The following is a 25,430-nucleotide window of genomic DNA, read 5'->3' as shown; positions in this document are numbered from 1 at the left end:
AACGAATCATTTTGTGATTAGAAGCACAATAATCTTTAATTTTTTTATAAGTGGATTCTTTCACGGGTTAAATAACTGTACATATACATTCTAGCACTTTTTGTAGGCTTCGCTACCTTAAACGGGGGCTTTAAAGTCCGACTTAAAGCCCCGTCGCGATGGAAAATTAAAGATTGTATCCCAATCCTGAAGTAACGTATTATATAGATAACATTATGGCTTTTTTGACAAACAAGTAATTACATCTACTACAGACGCTTTAACAACTACTCGCAATTTGTAATAAATTTGATACTATTTATAATAACGTTACCGTATCATTTGTTCGTTGCAATTTGTAATAAAACAGCCATCTTTGATTTTATGATAAGAAAAGACCAATAATTCTTCAGGATGACTGTTTATACCTTATTTGATACATATGCACTGTTTTATAACTTTTATGGAGAGATGTCTTAAACGGGGGTTTAATGTTATGTTTGTTATGTTAAAAGTAATAAAATACAACGCTTGCAGGATGAAAATAACTAGAGTACTAAATATCTCACAAAGAATACATATCGATGTAGTACAAACGCTTCTGGATATTCTCAAGAATAACAAAACAAAAGTAGCGTTTCAATATATCTCATATATCAATTTTTCGATAAAATATAATCAATTAATATAACACTATTGTAAATATGATCCTCCGTATGTGATAGACATACTGTTTTAATTAGTATGTACACGCTAGTGAACAAAATGCAGATATTATGGTCGCTCATTATCCCAATGTTTAATAAAAAAAGATCTGTAAATATATATATGGCCACAACATTCACAATACTCCATACAGGGCTGATCATTTCTTAAGTCAAATCTATCGCCTGAAAATTTTTATACAAAAATGTTGTAGTTTGGCAAGGGAATCTGACGAGAAGATAATTCTTTAGAAGTGATAAAAATTATGACTTGCCTTAGGCTTTGCTGAGAAGATGATTTGAACCTAAAAGATTCGATATGGAAGCTAAATTCCATTTTTGAAATTGAAATTGAACGCAAGAGTTAGTTGTCGGCATCATTGCAAATTGCGACAGAGGTTGATATAAATCACGAAAGAATTTGTTACAGATTGCGACGAAAAAACATTACAAAATGAGACAGTGTCGAATTTGTTATAGATTGCGATAGTTATTACAAATTGTTACGATATAAAATATCGGGACAGCGAAAGCTCAACACTATCCTGCATTATATAAAAAATTAAATTTATTTAAAAAAAAATTCAAAAAAAATAATTACATAGCATATTGGTAACAAAAAACGGTTCATGGAGGGTTGAAAAAGAAGAACTCTATAGTAAGTAAAACAGTCAATAAAAAAAAGTCGGTAAAAAAGTCGATGAAAAAAGTCGGTAAAAAAAGTCGGTAAAAAGTCGGTAAAGAAAGTCGGAGAAAAAAGTCGGGAAAAAGGCTTAGTCGCTTTTGTCACTCATTATCGACTTTTTATTTTTCAGAAAATCGTTTGTAATCATTTCATTTCTAAATATTGGGCTTTGCCTTAATTGTCCGTTTCATGCATTAACATAGAAGTCTTTAAACTTTCTCTACCTTAACTTTTCTAATTTAGTGAGGCCAAAAAAAATTATTTTCGACATGCCGTAATAATAAGAAGAGATAAATCGCCGTCATGTCATCAACTTATCAGTACCGCACAGAAACTTCTTTTCTTTCTTCTTTTGTCCATTTTTATAATAGATGCATTTATAAGTGCTTCCAAGCTTTTTGAAAATGATGCTGATGTTAATAAAGACGACCTTTTTACATTGTAAAATTTATGTTGTAGTAAATCCGCAACATAGTTAAAAGAAATTTTGACTTTAGTCTCACTAAATATTGAAAATTCCCGATACTTTACTGGCACTATTATTTGAGGACAAAGAATTATTCAAAGATCGCAAAATTGACTATCCGCAATAAAAGAAGCCGCACTAAATTAAAAAATTACGGTATTGTCGAATTAAGAGAAGCAAGACCCCATATTCAGACACAGCATAGTGTATTAATCTGTAACGAAACTACTGAACAAACTGCCTTCTATAATTTGACAGGAGCAAGAACTTGTGAAATCAATGGGATAATCTTTCCAGTCAGAAAAATAACTCCATCCAACTTCTTGTTCATCGTGCTTGACTGTGCTAGTGACAACGTTCTCCATGCATGTTCCTTCTCCATAAAAGCACGAATAATTATCAGAGTTATCGCAAGTAAAGTGGTAATGAAAACGAGGATAAAACCTAAAAAACAGATCGAGTGACTTAGCATACTATATGTAAGGTTCAGAGCGCATATGATTTTGGGAAGAATTAATTTTAACAGAAAAAAAATAACTGTAATAATAAGCCGCTCCCTAATTTACTTTTGAGACTTTGGTTTATAATATTTTGTTATTGTTGTTGTTGGTGTTGTTGTTATTTTTGTTGCGGGTATCTTTAGATAAAGCGATATTAGCACGCATATTTTCAGTTCTGTTTCGGTCACTTATTATTACAGTTAAATACATTTAAGGATTCTAACAATGGTTTTGTAGAAATAAAGTTTAAAAATACGAAGCATAGTAAAAGAAATCTATGTTACAAAACAAACGAATAAAAAGATGTAACAACTATAATTTTATGCAAAAGAAAATCAATTTTCAATTTTAAACTTACGATTCTGGTAGCGTCACTCGATACGCACATTCATTGCACATGCTTAATGTACCGCTTTCCACGTCTCCTTTAGCGATGCAATACAGTTCTGTGACTTGCACCCCAGATATGCTCGCGAATTGTGTTTGCACTGACGCTAAGTCTCGTTTATAAGTTGCTATCATTTTCTTTGTTTTTCTGTTTGCTAAATTATACAAGTTAATATTCTAAAAGCAATGATAAAGCGTCTTGCTAGAGTCTAATTATATGGGGGGGGTGTTGACTTGTTTGTTGCCCGTATATGGGCCAACTGGTTAAAAAAAAATCACATTCGATCTTTTTAATAATAGTCGTGTTCTGTTCAAAATGGTTGCGCGTAGCTTTGTTTCAGAAAGTTGCTTAATTTTAGCGTCACGGCAGAACCCGAAAAAAAGCTTACGAAGGCCATTTTGGTTGTGGTGGTGTCAGGTTTGTATGTCTCCTTTTTTAAGGGTATTCTGCAACAGAATTTTACAAAAAATATCTAAGCAGAATTTTTATCGCCTAAGAGGTTTTTGTTAGATAAGACTGATAATTCATGATATCTTGATTTCGCACTTTCCAAGTACTAGCAATGGGAAAAGGCGCTACACAACCGAAAGGTGGCTGACATTTTATTTAGACCTTGACTTATTATAAAATTGTGCTATGTTTTTTGCACATGTATCTTTTTCAAAATTGATATACTGTCACAACTTTTAAAGGACGTCCGAAAAAACAGTTAAAATCAGGAACTCAAAAGCTATGACAAAAGTGAAATTTTTTTGGTAAATCTATATTTTATCGAACGGGTTTAACAACATGCCATACCAAGTTTTAAGTCAACATTTAGTTTTCACTTATAATAGTACTAACTTTGCTAAGCACTTTTAGCTTAACTCCTTTGAATAAATGCAGTCATTTACCAGAAGAAAAAATGCATTTAAAACAAGAGAATAATTATCCTTTAATCTATCTTAGCTATTGTGAAAGATTTGCTTAGGTCAAGTGGTTGTCAAAATATTGAAAGCAGGTTGATTTAAAACACCCTGAATGGAGACTTCTAAACAACACGACATGAAGAGGTCAAAAAATCTAGTGATAACGATGAGGTTGAAGAACAGATTAAAATTGGTTGTGCTATTGAGCTAACTTTTAATTTTATTGGAATCTGATCAGTAAATATGCATAATGGTGCAAAATATGATATTTTAAAAACAATGCCCACATTAGATTCATACTAGCAGGGACAACGAAACTTTATTGGATACTTTTTACAATTCTGCAATACAAGTTTTTAGTATTTCATTATTATTGAGTTTTGAAGGCGATAAAAAGTGCTACGTCGTGTTTCTTTTCAAAAACTTTTAAGAAATTTTTAAATAACAGTTTGACAGTAAATGATATAATTGTCACTGCATTGTTAATAGTATACACAAAAAGGGAAAAATTATGGAAGCTGGCCTTTAAGCCTATATGATTATATATTTCATAAATTATAGACATAGTAGGTAGAAAAAATCTTTGTTATCCCTCCGGAACCATTTTGACCTCCCAGCTCACAGACTATATATATCATGTGACTTTGTTTTAAGGAATAAAGTTTGTATAACGGAAAGCATATTTGGCTTTTTAATCCATATTTTAGAAAAAAAGCACATTAATGACAAAAAGGGAAATTAAAGCAAAATATGTACTAATGTAAAAAAAGGTGAAAAAAGGTAAAAATTATCATGCTACCGTTATTTTTGGAAAGACTTTAATTTTGCCTTACAATTAAACTTACAATTAAAAATGTGGAAACAAATAGTATGGATAGAATTACCTACAGGGAACTGCTCAAACGGTCAAATTTTGCTGACGCTAGCAAATCTTAATGAATAGAAGTGAGAAGTGAGAATGTTCTAGTGCTTTAGAGGGAAAAGGGATTGACTTTCCAACGTTGCAAGCAGGTACTAAGAAGACACATAAGTAGCCAATCTTACCGTTACACACTTGTTTATTTTTCACGTAAGTACCCACGTCCTTGTCCATGGCCTTCTTTAACTGCGCCACCTTTGAATATTCTTGGTTAGAATATTCCCTTTTGCAAACCTTGTATTTGGTGGTTTTTGAGAAATGAACTTTTGGCTCTCTGGTTAGAATACTTTTGATGTTCTTTTGGTTTTCTGTAAGATCAGAACGTTGACTTGTTACTCGGCGACGAGTATGCGTTAGTCGCCTTCGCATATGTGTTATTCGCCTCGTGATATGATAATGTCTCGCCAAGACGTTAGCAACAAGAAAGGTTTGTAGGAGCAACAGTAGCCGCTAAAAGACAAAATTCAAAATTGAATGCCTAAACACAAATCAGACTTAGAAGCACACATTTTTTTGTCTGCTTGGAGCTGTTCCTGTGTGCTTTCACACACAAACAAAAAAAATCATAAATAGAGAGGTGGGGGGGTGGGACAGTGAAAAGGTGAAAACATGGGATACAGTGTGGACAACATGTTTTTCTTCTTTTACGGAAAAGGATTGTTTCATCCATATATGTTTTGCTGCTTGCAATCAGGCGAACAATAAAAAAAGCTAAGTAAACATTTTCCCACTTTTATAAAGCTTGGTTCACACTACGTTTTTAATGAGTGGGTTGTAGTGTATTTGTGTATTTATTTTCTGCATTTTTGAAAGTGGAACAAAAATGTTTATGTCTACGGTGTATCCAAGAATCCAAAATAGCGATCTTAAAGCGTTAGTAAAGTAGACTTGTAGAAGTAAGCCGAGAAAGGAAAGAAAAATAATTGGAAACTTGTTAAAATATTGTGATAAGAAAAATTTGAGTGAATGCAAGCTTAACCTCAACTAGCTAAAGGTATCATTATTCTCGACTGTGACCGTGATTCATCAAAATAAATGATAAAATTAATTTAAAAAACAACAAAAGATGGCCTAAGATCTCTGGAACATTCGTAAGTGTTGACAAAAGGGTTGGATGGCAAATTCAAGAGTTTAGATGAAAAATAATGCAAATTTTGTATAATTAAATATTATTATCAGTTGTGCTCGTTACTACAGATAAAAAAAATTGGCAAGGTTATTGCGTGGCAATTAGCCCCTCTGAATTGTGAGGAAATTTTAGCAAGTGTTTTTTTTCTATTTCTTAAAGTTATACATATAATGCCTACAAATGCGAAGAATTACAACGATTCAATAGATTAGATTTTCATATTAACACTGTTGTACATTAATAATATCGTCCTTTAATGCGGCAAATAAATAGAACAAAACAAAAAAATGATATTTAATCTACATCAATCTTCTACAATCAAATTGTGTTTTTATTACATTTTTTTCCTTTCTTTTATATACAATAAAGATATTAAGTCTCCCTCTGAGAATGACTGCGCACATAGATGTCTCGACTTTTAAAAGCGGAAGATTATTTTAAAGAGAAGATTTTTATAAGAATATGTTAGCCAGAGTATCAACAAAAGATACCACTCCGTTCGATAAAGATAGAAACTTTCCGATCGGTATTGACTATGATCACGCACAAACGTTGTGCAAACAGAATTTAAATCATCCTCCTAAATCTTTTCATTCCCTTCCTATCCAGTATAAAACTCGTCAGTCAAGGGGAATCAGAATCAGGCAAAACGAGGGACCAGAAATTGCTTATTTGGATCAAGAGAATTTGAATCATTGTTAATTCTTCGTCGCTAAATATTCTCATTCCCTTGCTATCCAGTATAAAAAGCTTCAGTCACGGGAAATCAAGAAAACGAAAGCAGAAATTGTTCCTTGGGATGTAGAGAATTCAAATCGTTTTTATCCCTTCATCGCTAAATATTTTCGTTGCCTTGCCATCCAGTATAAAACGCTTCAGTCAAGGAGAATCATAAAAGATTTCTAGACAAGACGAGGGATCAGAAATTATTCCTTAAGATTAAAAGAATTCGAATTATCAATTGACAGCAAAGAAGACGTGAAAAGTAAAGAAAATATAAAAACAAACTACATCATCAGTGCTTACCATTTTGCGCTCTTGCAATTCTGTAATACAATTTTTTTTGACTTCTAATCCATACGACAATTCCCCAAATGAGGGCTAATTAAGTATATTTGTAATTATGTAAGGATGCAATTAACTATTGAATGTTGATAGAAATTCGATAAAGCAGCGTTGTAATAAGATATCAAACGTGGCCATGAACAAAAAGCCAAACATGCTATCCTTTTAGCATTATATCTATCTATGAATGGAATTAGGACCTCGATTATTAGAAGTATTGTAGCGGATGCCGAATTTTTTAAGACTCGCACGTTTTTTGTTGTTTTTTTTGAAAAACGATAGAACAGTATGTTGCTTGAAGGATTTTTTTTATAGAGCAGTGCTTATATATTCTTCAAAGAAGTATTTATCTTTTAACCTTCAAAGTATGTTATGTCAACAAATTCAGGTATTTTGGCCTACAATCGTGAACATGAATTAGTGAATAAGTATTCCATTCTGCCCCAAAGTGGGGTTTTTCTTGGAGGGTGTTAATCACGGCTTCATCTAACAATAAAAAACGTAAAATATTAGAGGCATTTTTATAAAAAAAAATTTACACCTACGATCAATGATCAATCTCTTTAATAATACGCAGAGTGTGTCTGTCTGTGACAGGCAAAGTTGATGTGTTCATTTTCCTTTGATGTTGCCGAAAAAGTTATGTCTAATATGTTAAATTTTCTGACGTTGCGGAGCGACGTCAGTAACACTAGTTTAACGTCAATATCCTATATTTTAAATTAATAAAGGCATCACGGTGCACCTATAACTGTGAGCCCAAATAACTGGGCGGGTTAATGACGGCGGGGGAATGGGCGGGTTAATGAGGTCATAAAAAAGCCTTTAAACCCCAAAATCTCTGCAACCATTTGTCAAAAGTACACGATTCTATACATTTTCTTGATCAGCGTTTCAAGATCTATACGATGAAGGCAACAGGTATACAATTTTTTTAAAAAAAAAATTGGAACTTTTGAGGGGCCATTGCTGACGTCATCAAAATGTTTAAGCCCTTATATATCATTAACCGTTAATCAAAACCACATGATCATATACATTTTCTTGATCAGCAGTTTAAGTTCTACATAATAGAAGCAACGTGAAAACAATGTTCAAATATTTTTTGTGGAAGGATTGCTGATGTCATCAAAAAATCTAACGCAACCTATTTTCCATTGTTTTTCTGTCTTAGTGTATTTTTCCACGGGCCCTATCGACTAGTTTCTATGTACTAATACGCCAGTTACGTGTGTCTGTAACAGGCAAAGTGGATGTGATGTTTTTTCTAAAGCAGCAGCCGCGGTAACATGTCATTTTGGCAAATTTTTATATTTATTCTGTCTTTTGTGTGGTTTTTCAAATTAGTTGAAAAGTTTTGTTTCAAAAAAGTCACGGTTAATTTATTTTATTGTTCTCATAAAAACCTTTGTGTAATGATGTAAACTTTATTACAAAAAAGTCAGGAGTAATTAATTTTTTTTCCCAAGCACGTGTCTATTGTCTACTGATATATAAAAAAACATTGGTTTTATTTATTCCGGCTTGAATGGAATTAACTACAAAACTTTTTGACGAAAAGAACATTGAATTTTATAGTTCATTTTGCTCGCTATTTCGCTGCTTTTTTATTTGGTATCTATTGTGGATTTTTCCACGGGACTAAATACTAGTTAGTTTATACGCTTAAAATCGTGAGATGGTGTAAAATGGGGTACCTTGAGCTTTTCTTAAAACAGTATAGTAAGCACTTAGTCCAGTGTTAACAAAAAAGTGTATCCTGTGTTGTTATGTGACCGAAGTTGCGATAGTTCTTGTCGAAAAAAAGTATAAAACCTATATGGACGTGCCACATTGTTTACCTGTACGAGCACTCAGGCCGGAGTAACATTCATTTTTAATTCATTCACCGGAAACATTCTTAAAAAAAAAAGGTTGACTGACTGGTTTTGCTATGACGGAGTAGGAACGAGTTGTAAACTATTTCAATTAAAGATGCGGAAAGTTATTTTTTGAAAACTATATTACCCCGGAAATACCATATAATTGTGTGCGCTTTACTTGATTTACGACAAACTATACACCTGTACTAAAGCGCTCCACCTGACTGTGTGGCACAGTTATGGTTCTTATTAATCGCTTTGCTTGTGGCTTGTAACCTGTGTTTTTGTTTCAGTCAAAGTTGTTGCAAGGTTACTTTTTGAGAAAAATAAAATTATACCCAAAACACTACAATACTATGTGTGCCTCACTCGATTTATAACATACTGTATATACATCTATCAAAACGCTCCACCCGGGTGTATAGTACAGTTTACGGCTATTATAAACCCTCAATTTGGCATTCAACACTGAATCCTGTGTTTATTTGTCGCTTAACTCTCCGTTGAGACACTGGGTCCTCAGGCTAGTTTTGAATATTATTATTATTTATGCCAGCAAAATAAAAATAAGATTTTTCATACCCTTTCGTTTTTGCCGAATTATTTTGCGTTCCGTGAGAATTCGAAGTCGGTAAATCATCAAATTTGCTATTTCATGCATAAATAATTCGTACGACATGTAGCACGACTTTGCCTTCCTTTACAGACGGTCAAAACACACGCATTATCAAAATGAAGATGTGTAGGATGACAGAAGTGCAGCGGCAAAAGGTTTTCATGTGCAAATGAAACTATAGATTTGTAATGAAAGGTATTTTTGACCCAAATTATACAGTATAGATATATAGTATATGGCATCTATGGATAAATAAATTTATAAAAGACCTATAAACAGGTATGTTAAGATACAGTCAATGTACACTTCGCTTTGTCACGTGACCAAAAAAATAAGAGGGCGGAATAAGCAGGAAATTACCGTGTCTGATTTACTACACTTTTATCGCATATACGAAGGTTATAAAGAGTTAATAAATCAACCTATTTTGGATTGAATGCAATGGGTTAGAAAATAAATATGAATATAAAGATGTTATTTTTACCATCGCCAAAATAAATTTTCCCAAAACATGGCATTTGTTTTAAAAAAGAATTTTTTCTTGTGACCATGCCCTTGCAACCCCCCCCCCCCCCCCCCTCTAAAGAAAACTAAAGACTACATCTTAGAACTGTGTGTACCAATCATATTTGATAGAGTTTTTTAAAAATCAATCTTGTCCCGCATTTCCTAATATTTTTTGTTAGAAATTTAAGGCGTTAGATTTGAATTGATAGGCTGAATAACGTATCAGTTCCACCACATGGATAATTTCAGCCTGGGCTGAAATTTCAACTGGAGTTAGAAAATGTTTTGCTATTAAAGATGTTTTTCCATCCTTTTTTTCCAGACTGAATTTCTTTAAGTCAGCCGCGTTGAAATATATTTATTTACGTATTGAATATAATTAAAGTTTTAACCAATCAAAAAAGTACAACAAAAAAGATCGTAGCTCAGTAAACCACGGGGGATTTTGTAAACAAGCAAGGCTTTTGTACACAAAATAAAAGTTGTCTATCACCATATGCTACTTCCAAAATGCTAACTAAATTTTTGGATACATTGAGATTCAAGCCCACTCAATTCAAACTTTCCAAACTTTGGTCCTAGGCGTCAGCCTTAGAAAAGCTGTCACTTGAAACCGGGAAGTTTGAAGTGCGTGGTCTCAAATCCCACTTTGTCCGAAAATCTAGTTCACATTTTGGAAGTAGCAGACGTCGATAGACAACAGCAGTTCAACTCCGACTTTCAACACTTTATCAAAATGAAAGTGTAGATAAAAGATAACTATAACCATTACTAAACAATAAAATTATAAATCTTGGTTACAACTTTCTGTCCCAATAACTCACCAATTGTAATTGTAAATCCAGGAGCTGTGTGCAAATAACTGCATATACTTTATACTCTGAAATATAAAAACTGAAAAAGATGCCTCAATATGTACAACAAAATCAAAATCATGAACGTATCACTTAACGCGCACATCGTACACAATTTTTTAACCTGGCTATAAAGGTCAAGTTATACAAAACCTATTGAAATTAACGACAATTCATTATAAACTTTTGTTTCGTTTAAAAAATGTCTGACTTGTTCAGATAAACTGGATTCCAAATTTAAAAAGTTAGGATTTTATTTGCAGAATAGTAAATCCCCGGTTGTAATATGTTCCAAAGACGTTGGAGCAAATATGACTGGGGAGATGTAGCAGTATATAAATAAAAAATTCGAAAGTAGGCTCAATTAACAATGTAGGCAAAAAAAGTTTAATGGTTTAACTACCGCTATCACTACCGCGAGCTACACATCGTGCAATTTGAGAAAGTCGTATAGATAACACGCAATCCGAACTTGTCATAGTTCACTTGTCAAATCTTAACAAGTACTAATTTTTCCTGCCGTCAGCACGGCCTCATTCCCTAGTTTTTCAGATCCTTTATGGTTGCGGAAACTAAAGCAAACATTTTGAAATGTGCCGCTACCTTATTTGTGACGTTTTCACTTTGTCTACAAGAACTTGGCAGCCTACGTGTTGTACTGGCCAAGTAATTCTGTTTAAAAGAGTTAACACGAAAATTATTCTTTTATATGTCATAAAACAAAAGTCATCAACATAAAAAGTGTTTAGTTTCATTTTATAGTCCTCACAAAATTTTTTTTTAAAAAACAGGTAAACAGCATTTTTAAAATCTCTTAGTTGCACTATCTAGCTTGCCTGTACTACAAAATAATCAACGTCCACGCCCATAAAGGCCCAGAAATTTAAGACAAAAAATAATTATGCTGGCGTTAGTAATTTTATAAAGATTTGGAGTGTTTTAATGTAACTAAATAGCCCAAGATTCTAGTCCGACACTTTTCACAAGTTTGAATGAGTGAATCTAGTGCAGAAGCAGCCTATATAATTACTTACCAAAAAGAACTTTGAATTTATGGCTTTGTCTGCACATAGATCAAGATTATATGTGGATTCCTTGGGAAATCATAGGTATTTTCTTTGGCTGACATTTTCACTCAGCCAAAACTCCCAGTTTTTTTAGCCAAAAAAGAAGGATCAATTTTAATTATTTTAAACAAAGAAACCTTTAGGTGATAATAATAGGAAACGGCTTTTTAAATACGTGATCAAGATTTCTCAATTCATCTTTTGACATCATCTTTGCCATCGTTGTCATTGCAGTAGTCATGGCATCAAACGTAAAAGTACAAAAAAAGTTACATTAACTGTGTGTCAAGAGTTGAATGTTTTGTTTTTAACGTTTCCAGCAGCAAAACTAATAAATTAGGCTCATGCGCAACCGCGTGGAACGTTTTACTTGTGTGTCCGATTACCCGATTGTATTGTAGGACAGCTTCCGAAAATAAACAACGTTTCAGTCTCTACGAATGTCGCAATGAATGTTTCAAAACAAGCGAGAAAGGTTGAATTCTGAAGAAATTACACTTATTTTATAAAGGAAATTACCAGCAGAAACTACACGACCCAGAATGCGCCAAAAGGCGCTTTTTAAAACAAACGTCTAAAAAACTGACGTCTGTAATATTTCCAATTTAACTAAATTTTGCACAAATAAGAAAATGTGTAATCTTGTTAGTTTAATTCTGACGTTAGAAAATTTGCAAAATTTTAACGGAATTTCAGTTTCGAATCCGTAAACATTGAGCTTCCACGTTACTTTTTTATTATACTTTTCAAAAACAAAATGTCTAATTGGCGTAAAAATTGTTTCTCTTATGACCCAACATCTTAATTGTTGTTAAAATTCTTTTCTTTACGCTTCCTCTGTGCTGAGTTTGCTGCATCGTGTATGTGTTAAGCCCAGGAGATATCTCTGCCACGCACATGTAAGTCTTTTGTTCTGTCTCATGTTAATTTCATCTAAGGTTTATGAGTACTAATTGGCTTGTCTCGTTGTATGCTATCTAACTTTTGATCTATTTGACTTTTAATAAATAAGTAATCGCCTTCACTGAAGCAGTGCGAATTTTTAATATTTCTAACAGCATTAATAAGTTTTCTACAGTAAAGAGCGACAAACAACATCTTGTGTGTCGGTTGCGGAGTCACAAAATACCCATAACGTCAATAAAAACTTGGCAAAAATGGTTTCAACAGAATACACAGGTACGGAAAACATATTTTAAACAGCTAGCTAGAAAGCAGTTTGGTTTTTTATTGAATATGCATTAATAATCTGTCAGCCATAATATTTGCAGCGACAACGTGAAACGAATGAAGATTCATATTTAGAATTATGTCTTTGATAGGAAATGAAAAATTTTTTTAGCCTGGTACCCCAACTTATTGAGGGGCCAATAAGACACAAAACCTAAAAAGAATTGACACGTTTTTTTATTGGGTGCACAGTTGATTTAAATAGCTCAGTTGATTTAAATAACTCTGTTACTTTGGGATCAAAAATAATAATTTTAGTCACAAACTATTTAAACCAATCTTCAATGAATTGGGACACCAATATATCAGGAAATTAAAAGTACATTAAAATTAGTATCTTTAAACATCAGAATGATAAACGCATATCAAATTCTCCCAAGAGAAAAACTATTTTATTCCAGTAAAGATAAGGAATTAGCTAACAGAGTTTTCAGAAACATTCGGTTAACCGTTCTGAATTTGTTAGGTGAAGTAAGCCCCTTCTCTGGTTTTAAAATTTTTGCATAAAATAAGAAAAGTTGTAAGACTTTCCAGTTCATATTTTTTTTGAAAAGAGAAACTGTGTCCGAATAATAGATTTAAACCTTTTACCTTAAAGCGTTCTTAGTTCGCGGGCAGAAACTTTCGCGGGCAGAAACTTTTGCGTTTTTGGCCCTTTTTCATAAAAGTTGCCTTTGGATATTTCAAAACATCAAAACGCAAAAGTTTTTTTACGCGAAATCAAAACCAATCAAAAAAATAACCTTTTTCTTCGATTCAAGAAAGTTTTTCCTGCCAAATTTGTGCTGAAAACTGCAAAACGGGAAAGTTTGTTTTATAAAATTTGCGGGTTTTTTTTATAGTCTCTGCCCGCGAAAGTGTCTGTCCTTAAAGTAATATAACTTAATAACACATTGTTTAGAGATATCATGGAGAGAATATGTGGTTGTTGAGGAAGCTTCTACGAAAAGTAAAGATGTTGGTAAGTAGTTAATCATGTAAAACTATAAAATTTTTGTGGCGCGTGGCCTTATGGTTGGTTATGAAGTTCGCTTCGTAATCACAAGGTCTGTGGTTCGGTCCACAGCTCGGGCATGCCTAACAATTGTCTTTACCACAGCTGCGTTTCAACTCATGCCATGTGAGGGAAATTGGCTAGGTAATGCCGGTGTATACTTAAGTATACATTCCAAACACAGTAATACATACTAATAACAGTGTCTCGAACAATGAAGTGGCTATATCCTGTATAAATATTCGGAATAATAAATTTGTTTTGTTTTGTTTTCAAAAGGGTTACTGCGTCTCGCGACGGAAACACGAAATGTGATATATAAAGGACGGGCAACCCCGTGGATTTTTTCACGGGCTAACGACTAGTTGTCATAACTAAAAATAACAAAGTAGTTCCAAATGTGATTTTAGTTTCTCAATAAATATATTAGCTTTTGGATCTTTTAGCATGTAGGGTTTCGAAACTTACTCTCTTGAACGAATGTTGAAAAAATAAGGAACTGCAACACAATTTCAGCTTTAAACTGGTGATATTTGAAGTGGGTGACAATTTAAAAGAGGCACTTGTTATGAAAAAGAGAAATCAATGTGACATTTAATGCACAATGTTCTTCATTATTTTCATCATCTCATGTATATATACAATTATTTTCTTACTCATAGCAAATACGAAGCAAGCCAGTGCAGAAATAACTTTGTACTTAGATGGTGTTAAGTGTGCTTGAGTTGCTAGGAAAAATGCTATACTTATTATCTTGACGCTATTATCCTTTATTTAGAAGAGTTTAATATCTCAGTTACCAGTTAACAAATCGTGATTGTCACGATTGATTGCTAAGAGCGCCGAAAAGCGTGATAATTATATCTTAATTTTGTAGTTGGTTTAAGATTAAAGGTGTTATTAATACGAATTAACGATAATCTTCCAACATAACTCGTGTTATCTAAAGTTGGCGTAATTTTTCTTTCACACGTGTTAAGATAAGAAATAAATTACATTACTAAGTCTCACCTTCAATCCCAGTGGTTTACATTCCAAGTGTGAAACGTTACCTTATGCGTCGCGATTTTGCGTGTAAAAATTTTAATAAATATTATACAATAAAAGAGAACATAATTTTCACAGATACAAGGCATTTCAAGAACAATTTTCCAAAATTTTGTAATGTAGAAGTTTTTAAAATAGCCAATGCCTCGTGGTTTGGTCGCCTGTGTCTGCCATTTTGCTTTTTATTGAGGGAAATTGCTGATACCGTGGATAACGCGCATTGTTTACTAAACAATTTTGTAAACATTTCCCGCGAAAAACAGCTAGATTATTTTTTCTTTATCCTTCTATAATCAAATATTATCTTTAAGCAACTTCAGTTCTGTAAAATATAAACTCAAGCAATACAAACTTGTGTTGTTGCGATTATAAAAAGAAGCACCCTTTTAAAACAAAAGAAATAAAAATCCAAGAAAAGAAAGTTGCAATAACATCTTTGTTTATTTTCAAGACCTTTTTCCCCAAAATATGACTTCTTTTTCCCCCATCCTTACATGAAATACAAGAAGAAGTTAAATACAGTTTAACCACTATTAAGCAACTTATATCTACAATCTTGGTCATAATATTTTGACACAAGACAGCTAATTTCGAAGTTCGGCACCACAAGTTCACATATTTTTTACCTTGTCAAATTTCATTTTTCAATGTTCAGAGTGGACTTACATCTTGGGTAATTTGGTAACGTCCAAATTCTTAAAACGTGCTAATTGTTGCTGACATAAGCATGGCCATTTTTTATCGGGGCCTTCGTGGGCCCCGACGTGGATTATTTTGGTGTGGGGGCGTGCTGGAAAATGTGACTAGCGACTTTTTAACGTTGTCTGCCTGGCCTACGTGTGTGCAAAAGCAGTGAATTATTGACTGTTTGACACTTATCCATATTTGAAAAATGAGACAAACTGCCTTTGTCTCAATATTTTTGTCCAAAAATTGTAAATATTATGTATGATCAGATCAACTTAAGATCTGATCATAAATACGAAGTTGCTTATAAAAAATGGTTAGCAGATTGCAACTTGTTTTACCTTCCAAAAGAATACTAAAAAACCTTTTTAAGAGGTCTATTCTTTAAACACTTTCATTTGAAATGTGCGAGGATGGAGAGTAAGATCAATGGCGAAGATCTTCATTAAACCATTTTGTAGACCATTCCTACTAGTCGTCTGACTGGAACTAATCTCTCGCTGGGTATAATTTAAATGCGTAGCGGCGCCTGGTTGAAAGTACCCTTAGTGAGAGATAGACGCTTGTTACCTAAATGCCTTTTCGACGTCAATTTTATTTTAGAGAGTCCAGTCACTATTTTTGGATAATTTCTCAGGCGGTTAATCGCGTTTATGCTGAGATTAAAGGGGCTACGAAACGGCTGTTGGCTTTCAACTTTAGTGACTTACACGAAAGTCAGCTAATGGCGGTGAAAAAAGTTTATGATCACTAAAGACAAAAACAACATCTTAAATCATCTTAAATATAATATTTCAGGGTCGGATCGAGGTTTTTTATGTAACTAAGCAAAAAAATTTTTTGGGAGATCCGCCCAGAATGGGCGTTAAAATACGCCAAATGGGCAGACCTAATAGTAACAAAATTTATCACCTTGTTCAGGCTTTTTCCAGCGTTAAAAAGTACAATAAGTAACAATATACATAAAAAATATATAGCTAAAATATATAAAACATGTAAACTATGTATAAATCAATCAGCAAGTATATATATTTCAAAAAGCCTTTATCTCTTATTCTGTTCAGCAAACTCATCTATCACTTCATTAGAGATCACAGTGATTGACCTGTTAAACATGATAACTGCTAGGCTGCTCAACCTTTCCTCCAACATTGTGTTTCGCAGAGATACTTTTCTCACAAGTGCATAAGGTTCCAGAAATTGTAGCCAAAATTCTCAAAACCTCACAGATTGATGGAAATGTGTACCTATTTGTGGTTTTAAGAAGAGGTGATATCTGTTGGTAGAGCACCTTGATAGTTTTTCCAAAATATCCCCCACATATCCAACTGGTCATATGTTACTATGGGCCGAAATATCACTCGCAAACAATTGCAGGAATTCTTTAAACTTAACCTTCTAGTTAAATCAAAATACCTTCACAGAAACACCAGCAACACCTCTCCTTGGCTCAACAATTGTGTTGAATAAATTGTCCATTTGTTTATATCATAAGCTTTGATAGGTGGTTTTAATAGGATGCTACAAAATTAAAAAAATATATAGAGTGACACAAATTTTAAAGGTGCTGCCTGCATCACATATAGTTTACTCCTGTCAGGAATCGAACCTGAACCTTTTACGAAATTGTATCAAAAACATCATACCATTTGATCACAGGAGTTTAGGCATTTAGTAAAATTATTATACCTCAACTACATTAAAAATTGATAAAACACACATTAAATGATGACCAAATGAAGGACTTTGAAACACATTTTGCTTACTCAATTATGGCCAGTTCTCTTGACTTTGTATACACATCACAACCATCCGATAAACATTGCACAAAAATATAGTCAAGCGGTTGATCAAAATTCTCAAAGCCAGGGTTTCATCGCAAATCAGCAACACAGAAATAGATTTGTAAAGAGAGTTACCATCTCCACTGACACTGCATAACAAAAAAATACATCAGATAGAAAGGTAGTTATGAAATAAAAAATATTAGTAAGATTAGTAAGATTTTTTCTGTCCATGTTGTTATAGCTATATAACATATGTCAAGTAGTCTTGGTCCGCCACTACGGTGACCTGGCTTGAAAATTGATGGATACGTTTTCCATCCTTAATACAGCTCTGTTTCTACTCATCATACTGAGATAGATAGATAGATGTGCATATTTTACATGGCTAGCCTCACAAATATCGAGGGATATACCCTGTCTATTATTTCCAGGAGGGGCCATGGCGTAGATGGAGAGTCCTAGAGTATTTAATGCTCATTTTTGAGCTACGCAGACCCAATTAGAGCCCGCGCTCTACTAGACAACTCCCGGCAACATCCAACGGCCACACAGTGTGCCATCTTCCCAATTTCCCTCACATGGCTTGGGTTAACCCGGGGCTATGGTAACATTCACTCGCCCATGTTGAATCACCGTCAAGAGGAATCGAACCCCGGTCTCCCGCACAGAGTACGAGAGCTATAACCACTAATATACGGCGCCACAATAACCACTAATCTACGGCGCCACTGACTCAATATTCTCTCAAAATACAACCACTAGTGTATCTTGCTAGGTATAAAATAACAAATAAAGCACCACATGAACACTTCAGAATTATTTTGAGTGTATTTTTCTTTTGAATTGTTTATTTTGTGGGAAGGTTTGAGTATAAAAAATAACACAAGACAAAGCAGTAGCTACAAACTCATTTTGTTGAAAAAATATAGCACCAGAAGTTTCATACAGAACAGGATCAGTGAAAGAACTTAGTGTACACACATTCTCAGCTACTATAGTGAATAATAAAATAAGTATCTCATTCACTAAATATAGATATATTTGCAGAGAAACCTAGCTAGCTAGCTACTTTAAAATAATTTTCTCAAGCCAAAAAAAAATCTGATAATTTAGCTTAGGGAATAAACTATACATACTACTACACACTGGGTACTTGAAATTCATAAGAAATAGTAAAAAAGACATCCAGAAACCTAAAAGTTCACACTACCTCTACCGTCCATCTTTGGTTGATTGGTTATAAACACGAACAACGTGGACTGTTTGCATTCATCTTGTTACGGTTAAGAAATTCTGTCTACCTTGCCTTTTTTTGCTTATTTGCTTATACGCGATGGCAAAGTAGTTTTTCATCTCCGCATTCTCTCCATGCAAAAAAGCAAATATATCAACTTTGACACGCTTTCTTGCTTATTCTTTAATAAGCGAGAAAGCAAAGTTGCTTTTCGTTTCGCTTGCTCAGAGGAGTATCTATCTACTTTGTTTGGGAAAGTGAATAAGCGCAATAAGCAAAAACACAACTTCCTTACCAGACTTCCTAAAAATTACAAGGAAAACTATACACACGAGACGCGTGCGGGCTTTTTCTCTACGTTTTTAAAAGTAAGCGCGCGCTTATCTTGCTTATACCTCCATCCGACCCTGTATTTGGTATCCAAATAATTGAAAACGACAGAAAAGTTCCCTACATATATTACATACCATTATTTATTTAAGTTTTCTAATAAACTAAACTTTAAAACTAGTTAGTTAGCTATATCCTTTGAAATTTTACAAGATTATTGCACTATATCCTTGGAAATTTTACAAGATTATTGCACATAAAGCAAGTCGAAAAATAATAATGATTTTAAAATCTTTTAAGAGGTATTAATTACCTCTTAAAGATAGTAACATAGCATTTTTTACAAATACAGCTCCCTGTATTGCCTCTGTTCCCTCGTCAAAACAAACTGTCAATTTACTGATATTTAATACATTTTACAGACCGTAGCTTATTAAAGAATACCGAAGATAAAAATAAGAAAGTAGCATATCATAAAAATTAATTATTCATAAACAGACGTCTAGACGTCTATCTGTTTCTAAAGTCTGTTTATTATACGTCATTCATCAGGATATGCGAGGATTGAGCTTAATGAAACGTGTCGTAGCCTTTTTAAGGTAAACTAATATTCTGCTGCATGTTTTCTTTCTACGTGTGCATTATATACTGCACTATATGAAGACAAAAGGAAGTTTTGACGCTAAAACGCTTCTAGTGTGAACGTCGGCAGGTACTTTTTAGACCAGCGTCCAATTAAGACTTTTAACATCAGATCGTAATTACGTGATTAACGCCAGCTGGGCGCTAGTGAAAACTGACCTCAATAATAGCAGTTGTCTGTCTCTCAACAGGGCCCGAAATATGTACTAAAGGCGACCGAGTGGATTTTTTACGGGGAAACAATATATTGTAATATTCGCTGTGTCTCTGTGTGTCTCTGAGCATTTTCCTTTGGAGCTTCTTCACAAGTTAATTATAACTGATTCTTTTTCATTGACTTACAACGAAATTTTATATGATCCAGGTTTAGAGTAAAAAGGTGTAAAAAGTTTTTCAAAACATGCTTCATGGTTAAGTTGATTATTTTGTATCGTTTGTTGCAATTTTCACCTGGTGTACTTTTTCGTAATACAAATAATGTTTTATCCGGGAATAAAAAACTCTGTTATCAACAACGAACGATAAACATTTTTTTATATTTTTTAATGCTTGCAATGTCTTGCTTATACAAAAAAGTGAAAGAAAGAAGTTGGTAAAAATGGCTTCTCCAAAATATATAGGTGGGAAATTTTTATCTTAAAAGCTGCTTTTTGTTAGACACTTAAAAATTATGAAGAATTGTAATAGCGCTTAACAAAGAGGATTTTTGACAAACAACCTTCACAAGCGACTTTTTTTTAAAAAATCTACGACAACTTAAGCTTTGCTTTTTGTTGTAGTGCTAATTCTTAACGGACAGATTTCATTATACTGTCTGAATTCTAGTCAAAGTCTTATATAAAAACTTTCTAACTAACAAGCGGACATGGAATTAGCACTCTAATTAATGGACACATTTTTTAGACGAAATATGTGTATTTCAACTTCTTTTCTTTCTAATTAGCGGACACCTGCAAAAAATAATGCTCTCTATATGTGGAAATAACAAACAAACAAATAAACAAACAAAAAATCTTAATTGCAGTCTGAGCATTTAGAAATGGCACAATTTACTAATTTCTTTGTCTGTTTTTTCTACCCCTTTGAACTAAAATGTTAAGGTCTCATTGGGTTAAAGATAACTATATTGAAACTGGATCTCCATATCCTCCACGGTTGATCCTATAATTGTTAGTTCTTTTTGACTGGAACAAATCCACAGCTCCAAACAGTTTTAAAAAAGACAAATATACACGATTCATAGGCAGATCTGTATCTGCCCATGAATCGTATTAAGCAAGATTTTCTTCTATTTTTTCGCATAGTTGGACGTTAAAAATACGCAAGTAGTTAAAAGGCATTTTTCAATAGGCACAGATATGGTATTTCTAAAATGAATAAAAAGCCAAGATAAGAAAAACCAATCTGGACTATTCATTAGTCATTTTTGTACCGAGATGTAGTGGTTAAGTTTAGTGATCAGTGAACACACCCCGTTTATAAGGTCAGAATGTTCGTTACAATAATAAATCGGATTCATTCACAAAGCAAGCGGGAAATATTAACTTTCTAAAAGACAGACACCTAGAGAGACTACTGTAAGTCATTCGGTGTCAGTAACAGCTAACCATATCTTAGATTACGATCCTCTATAGCCTCTCGTTGTAATCTTAGAAATAATAGAGAGTATCAAACACAACTGTGAAGTAGTATTCGTAAAAGCTTTATGAAGTTTAATTGTTTTAAATTTTACATATTTCAGATGATAAAATGCCACAAGTAGCCTGTATTTGATTTTCTTAATTTATTGGCAAAATCCGAAAAAAACGGGAAATTGGGATAATCACGTGTTAAAACTATTAAAATGATTCCCTATGATCAAATAAAGTTATGTTTAAGTTTCAAGCTTTAAGCTTACACTGTTTCGATTATATAGTATTTCACAGAAGTTAAACGGGTTAGTGTTGAGTAATAGTCAATTTCTTTAGGTACTTATGGAATCTAAAACTTTGTAACACATTTGCCTAATAAAATTCTACAAGTAGGATTGCCCTATGGCTCCCTTCTCTTTTTAATAAAAACGCTTCTCTGCTTAATCAAAACACTTATTTTCTTTTTTCCGAAATCTTCTCTTTCGTTTGAAAGACTTCTCTTCCAAATTGAGAAACACTTCTCTTCCATGAACTCAATAGTATCAGTGGTATTCTGTTTAAAGCTTTATATTTTTCAATGCAAATTTTTTAAAAAAAAATATTAAAAATTCTAACCAGGCTGATTTATTTTTGTATTGTTCTAAACAAAAGAGCTATTGTTTCTAACCTAAACCCAGCCTGATGTCCTTTTAAAGCACATTCATTATAAAGGAAAAGCATATAATTTGCTCGGTGGACACTACCATGATTTTGAGGACATTTGCCATTTTTTTGGTATTTATTGTGTCTATTGATAAATAAAATTAATTACTCCGCTACTGATCTGAATTTACTCAAGCATCTGGTACTGCTGCTACAAAAGCTGTTGGCAAATTAACACGTGTTACTCAAGTATACCTCTCGCGAAAAATAAAAGAAATAGGCAAATTTGCATTGCGGACCAAATTTTTAAATTTAGTTGTGGCGAGAAAGTTTCGGGCCACATAAAGGGAAGTGTTAAGTGTCAAAATACAGAAGATAAGCCTTTTGGAAAAGAAGTGAGCCATAGAGGCCATAGTATGGTAGCTTTCTACTGGTGGGCAAATGTCACGTGGTACTTTTAAACCAATAGCAGGTCCGTATTTTTTAGAGTAGCCATCATTGTTTAAAAAGAAACACGCCATTCACTCGGTCTGTTCTTTATAAATAGGGCTGAATTTTTCATAAAATCTTCGTTTTCTAAATTCAAGCCTGATTGCCAATTCACTTTAATTTAAATACTTGTAGTTCTTTTTTAATCAAAGCTTCACAGTGAGAGTTTGACTGTGAAAAGTCTGTTTTTTCTTAACTAAATGTAGTACCACGTGACATTGAAAGAGAGTACAAGAATTTTAATTTAACTTTTAGGTTTGAATGACAATGAAGCAATATCCAAACAGAAAATCGAAGTCATATTTCTCGAGATTGATAAATCTGCAAACGGATGGGTAGAGAAAGATGAATTCCAAAAGTTTATTTTAAAACTTGGTGTAAAGATGTCTGATCATGAGTTTGATCTCCTTATCGAAGAAATTGATAAAGATAAAAGTGGAAAAATTGATTTTGAGGAGTTTTTTAACTATTATTACTCCCTGTTGCTGAGAAATAATAACAACAACAACAACAACAACGAAAACACCAGTAACATTCAAGGGAACCTATCCAAAGCAGGCCCACTAAAAGAAATCGCTTTCGAGGTCCAGGAAAAAAAACGGAAATCTTTGCTCAAAAAAGTTGTTAAAGAATTGCATTACAAAGCAAACGCCAATACAAGCACTGGATTACAAGGCTTGATAAATCAAAACAAGAATTTTCGAGAAAGTGAGGCCATTGATGTTTTTGATGACAAGCTATTGGAGTTGTACGACGATACAGAAGCAGCAGACCTGTCAGATTTCATCGAAGAAAGATGGGACGCCTTTACTGATTTTAATCGAAAGGGAAAATCTGGAAAATGTGTCATGAGCACTGACGATGATGATGTCACAGATGCTCTTCCAGGAGACTATGATCTCGTTCAGTTAGTGATGACACAATACCACGAAGTCCCTGATATGAAAATACCTCGTCATGTAGTGTTGAAAAAAGCAGAATGGATAAAAGCTGGACCAGGTGAAAAAGATGGGAAATTTATTTGCTCCTCTGACTGGGATGGTATAATACCTGTTGACATTGGTACCAATCAGCTGTTAGCGTATTATGGAGCTTGTCTTGCGGGAGAGAAACAGGAAAAAGTTGCTTTGTTGCAAAGACATTGTACAGTTGATTTTGACTACGCCAAATGTAAGCCGATAAGCTTTTTTATCTTAAAACTATCTTAGTTAATTTGTAGTACGTGTACGAACCACGTTATTTGAGATCAGCTTAATAGGTAGCCTTGTTACCTAAGCTTTCTTTGAGGATATTTAATTTGGTTTCTCTCAAACAAAAGCTTAGACGTAAGCAGCACAGCAAATCCCTGAAATTCAATTCCACCTCACAGCAAATCCCAAATTACAATTAACCAATGAGCACAAAGCCGGCGTAGTCACATGTTACCCTCTTAAATAATAAAATATTTGATTATACTTGTTCACGTAAGTGAAGCCATTCTCGCTTAGAACAAAAGATATCCCGATATTGACCACGTGAGCGAAGAACAATAGAATTAACCAATCAAACCAATGACCGCCAAAAAAGACGTTTGAGACCCAACATTATTTTTCCTCCTTAACTATTCCGATTTTTGGTAAAAACAATATGCTAGGTCTCCTGGCTACTTATTATGATGAGTCATTCTCTTCATTTTTTTTATTACAGCCTACCATGACGATTACGTCATAGCAACATGTGGTGGAAATGGAATCGAACAGCACGGCTTCCATCATATGGATTGTCCACTAGATGACGATTCAGGATTTTTTCTGCTTGGAAAATGGGTTGGAAATGAAGAATTGCATTTAACAGGTGATTTTTGTAATATACTTTAATCCTACTCGAACGGGAGGTGGGAGCGGCGGATTCTGTTTGTTGCCGGGTTTCTCTTTTTTGCTGCGTTGCGTGGTACTAAGTTTTTATATTTACCTGTTACGTATACACCAAATCATTAAGTCGAATACCTCCCATAGCGTAAGACATTGTTTATTACTAGAAACTACCCTACAAAATTTCTGTGAAATCCTTATAATCGGTAAAATTTAATAACATTTTTTTAATTACGCTGATAGATTGAAGCTTGTGACCTAACTTTATTTCAGCGAGAGAAATTATTCCAGAAAGTTAAATGCGTAATTAATCCGATTTCCCGGTTTTTTTTTATTCTCGCCGAGAAATGAGTGGGACATAATATGTTCACAAACCCTCATACCGAAGAAGGTTAACAAAAAAAATTATTTTTGGTAATTTGAGCATTACTGAGATAAAGCTAGTGTTAAAAAAGCTTGTATGATCAGTTCACGAGAAATTTTGTCCTTATAGGAATATACCTTAATAGTAATTCATTTTATTTGCATCTTTACAGCCTTCAAGATTCTGAAAAACCACGTTTTGTACGTTCCGCCAAACACAATACATTCAAATGATCATCTCATTGGTACATGGAGAACAATGCTTTCAGATGCCAAAGATGCTCCTATCAATCACGTGATTATGTATACACAAGACGACAATGCATCAGAATCTCTGAAACTTGCTGATGTTACATTTGAAACAAGCATCACACATTTCGGAAATTCCCTCAAGAATACAACTTGTCATAAATGCGAAAAGTAAGCGAAAAAGAAAGGTATGGAGCCAACAAATAAATAGATGATTAAACCGTATTACTATTAATCAAACTATTAACTGTTTGTTTCGATCGATGTAATTTAATTTGATTAGTTAATTTAAAATGCTTTTTCTGAGACAGAATGTTTGCTAATTTGTTAAACTCAACAGTCAGAAAAGTCGACATCTTGACTCTAATTGAAAAGCGCAAAAAAGGTTAAACCTTATTGTAATTCTTTTATCAATTTTGATTTGAATAGACTCAGATTTAAAATGACTTCAAAGACTTATACCTTGATTATACCTTTAAACCTTAGCAAAATATACTTAGACAAGGTAGTAGCATAATGTATACAACAAACAAATATGTACAGAGGTCCGATGTGGGCAGTAGATCAATGTAGTCAGCGGAGCAATGTATTCGTCGAAAACATGTG

The 25,430-nt window shown here is 33.5% G+C and overlaps 2 protein-coding genes across 2 annotated transcripts; one reads left to right on the top strand and one right to left on the bottom strand.

Moving 5' to 3' along the window:
* Positions 1-1,143: 1,143 nt before the first annotated feature.
* Positions 1,144-11,061, bottom strand: LOC130645957 (uncharacterized). The gene is made up of 11 exons (XM_057452085.1): positions 10,986-11,061; positions 10,553-10,608; positions 9,961-10,059; positions 9,582-9,643; positions 9,188-9,303; positions 7,146-7,229; positions 6,821-6,924; positions 6,705-6,779; positions 4,675-4,999; positions 2,693-2,876; positions 1,144-2,278 (listed from the first exon to the last, which is right to left on the bottom strand). The coding sequence occupies exons 1-11, from the start codon at positions 11,059-11,061 to the stop codon at positions 2,044-2,046; spliced, it is 1,416 nt and encodes a 471-aa protein (XP_057308068.1). The 3' UTR covers positions 1,144-2,043.
* Positions 11,062-12,672: 1,611 nt separating this feature from the next.
* Positions 12,673-25,207, top strand: LOC130644725 (uncharacterized). Its single transcript, XM_057450444.1, has 5 exons — positions 12,673-12,828; positions 13,781-13,840; positions 22,618-23,532; positions 24,049-24,195; positions 24,749-25,207. Exons 1-5 carry the CDS (start codon positions 12,807-12,809, stop codon positions 24,997-24,999), a joined length of 1,395 nt encoding a protein of 464 aa, XP_057306427.1. The 5' UTR covers positions 12,673-12,806; the 3' UTR covers positions 25,000-25,207.
* Positions 25,208-25,430: the final 223 nt, after the last annotated feature.

Source organism: Hydractinia symbiolongicarpus, chromosome 5, assembly GCF_029227915.1.
Source record: "Hydractinia symbiolongicarpus strain clone_291-10 chromosome 5, HSymV2.1, whole genome shotgun sequence".
NCBI classification, from domain to species: Eukaryota; Metazoa; Cnidaria; class Hydrozoa; order Anthoathecata; family Hydractiniidae; genus Hydractinia; species Hydractinia symbiolongicarpus.
The sequence above is the reverse complement of the archived record's forward strand: the minus strand, read 5'-3'. Positions and strand labels throughout refer to the sequence as shown.

Coding starts and splice junctions, on each gene's coding strand:
- LOC130645957 (XM_057452085.1), bottom strand. CDS start 11,061: ATGACAAGTTCGGATTGCGTGTTATCTATACGACTTTCTCAAATTGCA. Junction 7,230..9,187: donor AATTCGGCAAAAACGAAAGG/GTATGAAAAATC, acceptor TTTTATTGTTAG/ATGAAGCCGTGATTAACACC. Junction 2,877..4,674: donor AAATAAACAAGTGTGTAACG/GTAAGATTGGCT, acceptor TGTATAATTTAG/CAAACAGAAAAACAAAGAAA.
- LOC130644725 (XM_057450444.1), top strand. CDS start 12,807: ATGGTTTCAACAGAATACACAG. Junction 12,829..13,780: donor GGTTTCAACAGAATACACAG/GTACGGAAAACA, acceptor CACATTGTTTAG/AGATATCATGGAGAGAATAT. Junction 23,533..24,048: donor TGATTTTGACTACGCCAAAT/GTAAGCCGATAA, acceptor TTTTTATTACAG/CCTACCATGACGATTACGTC.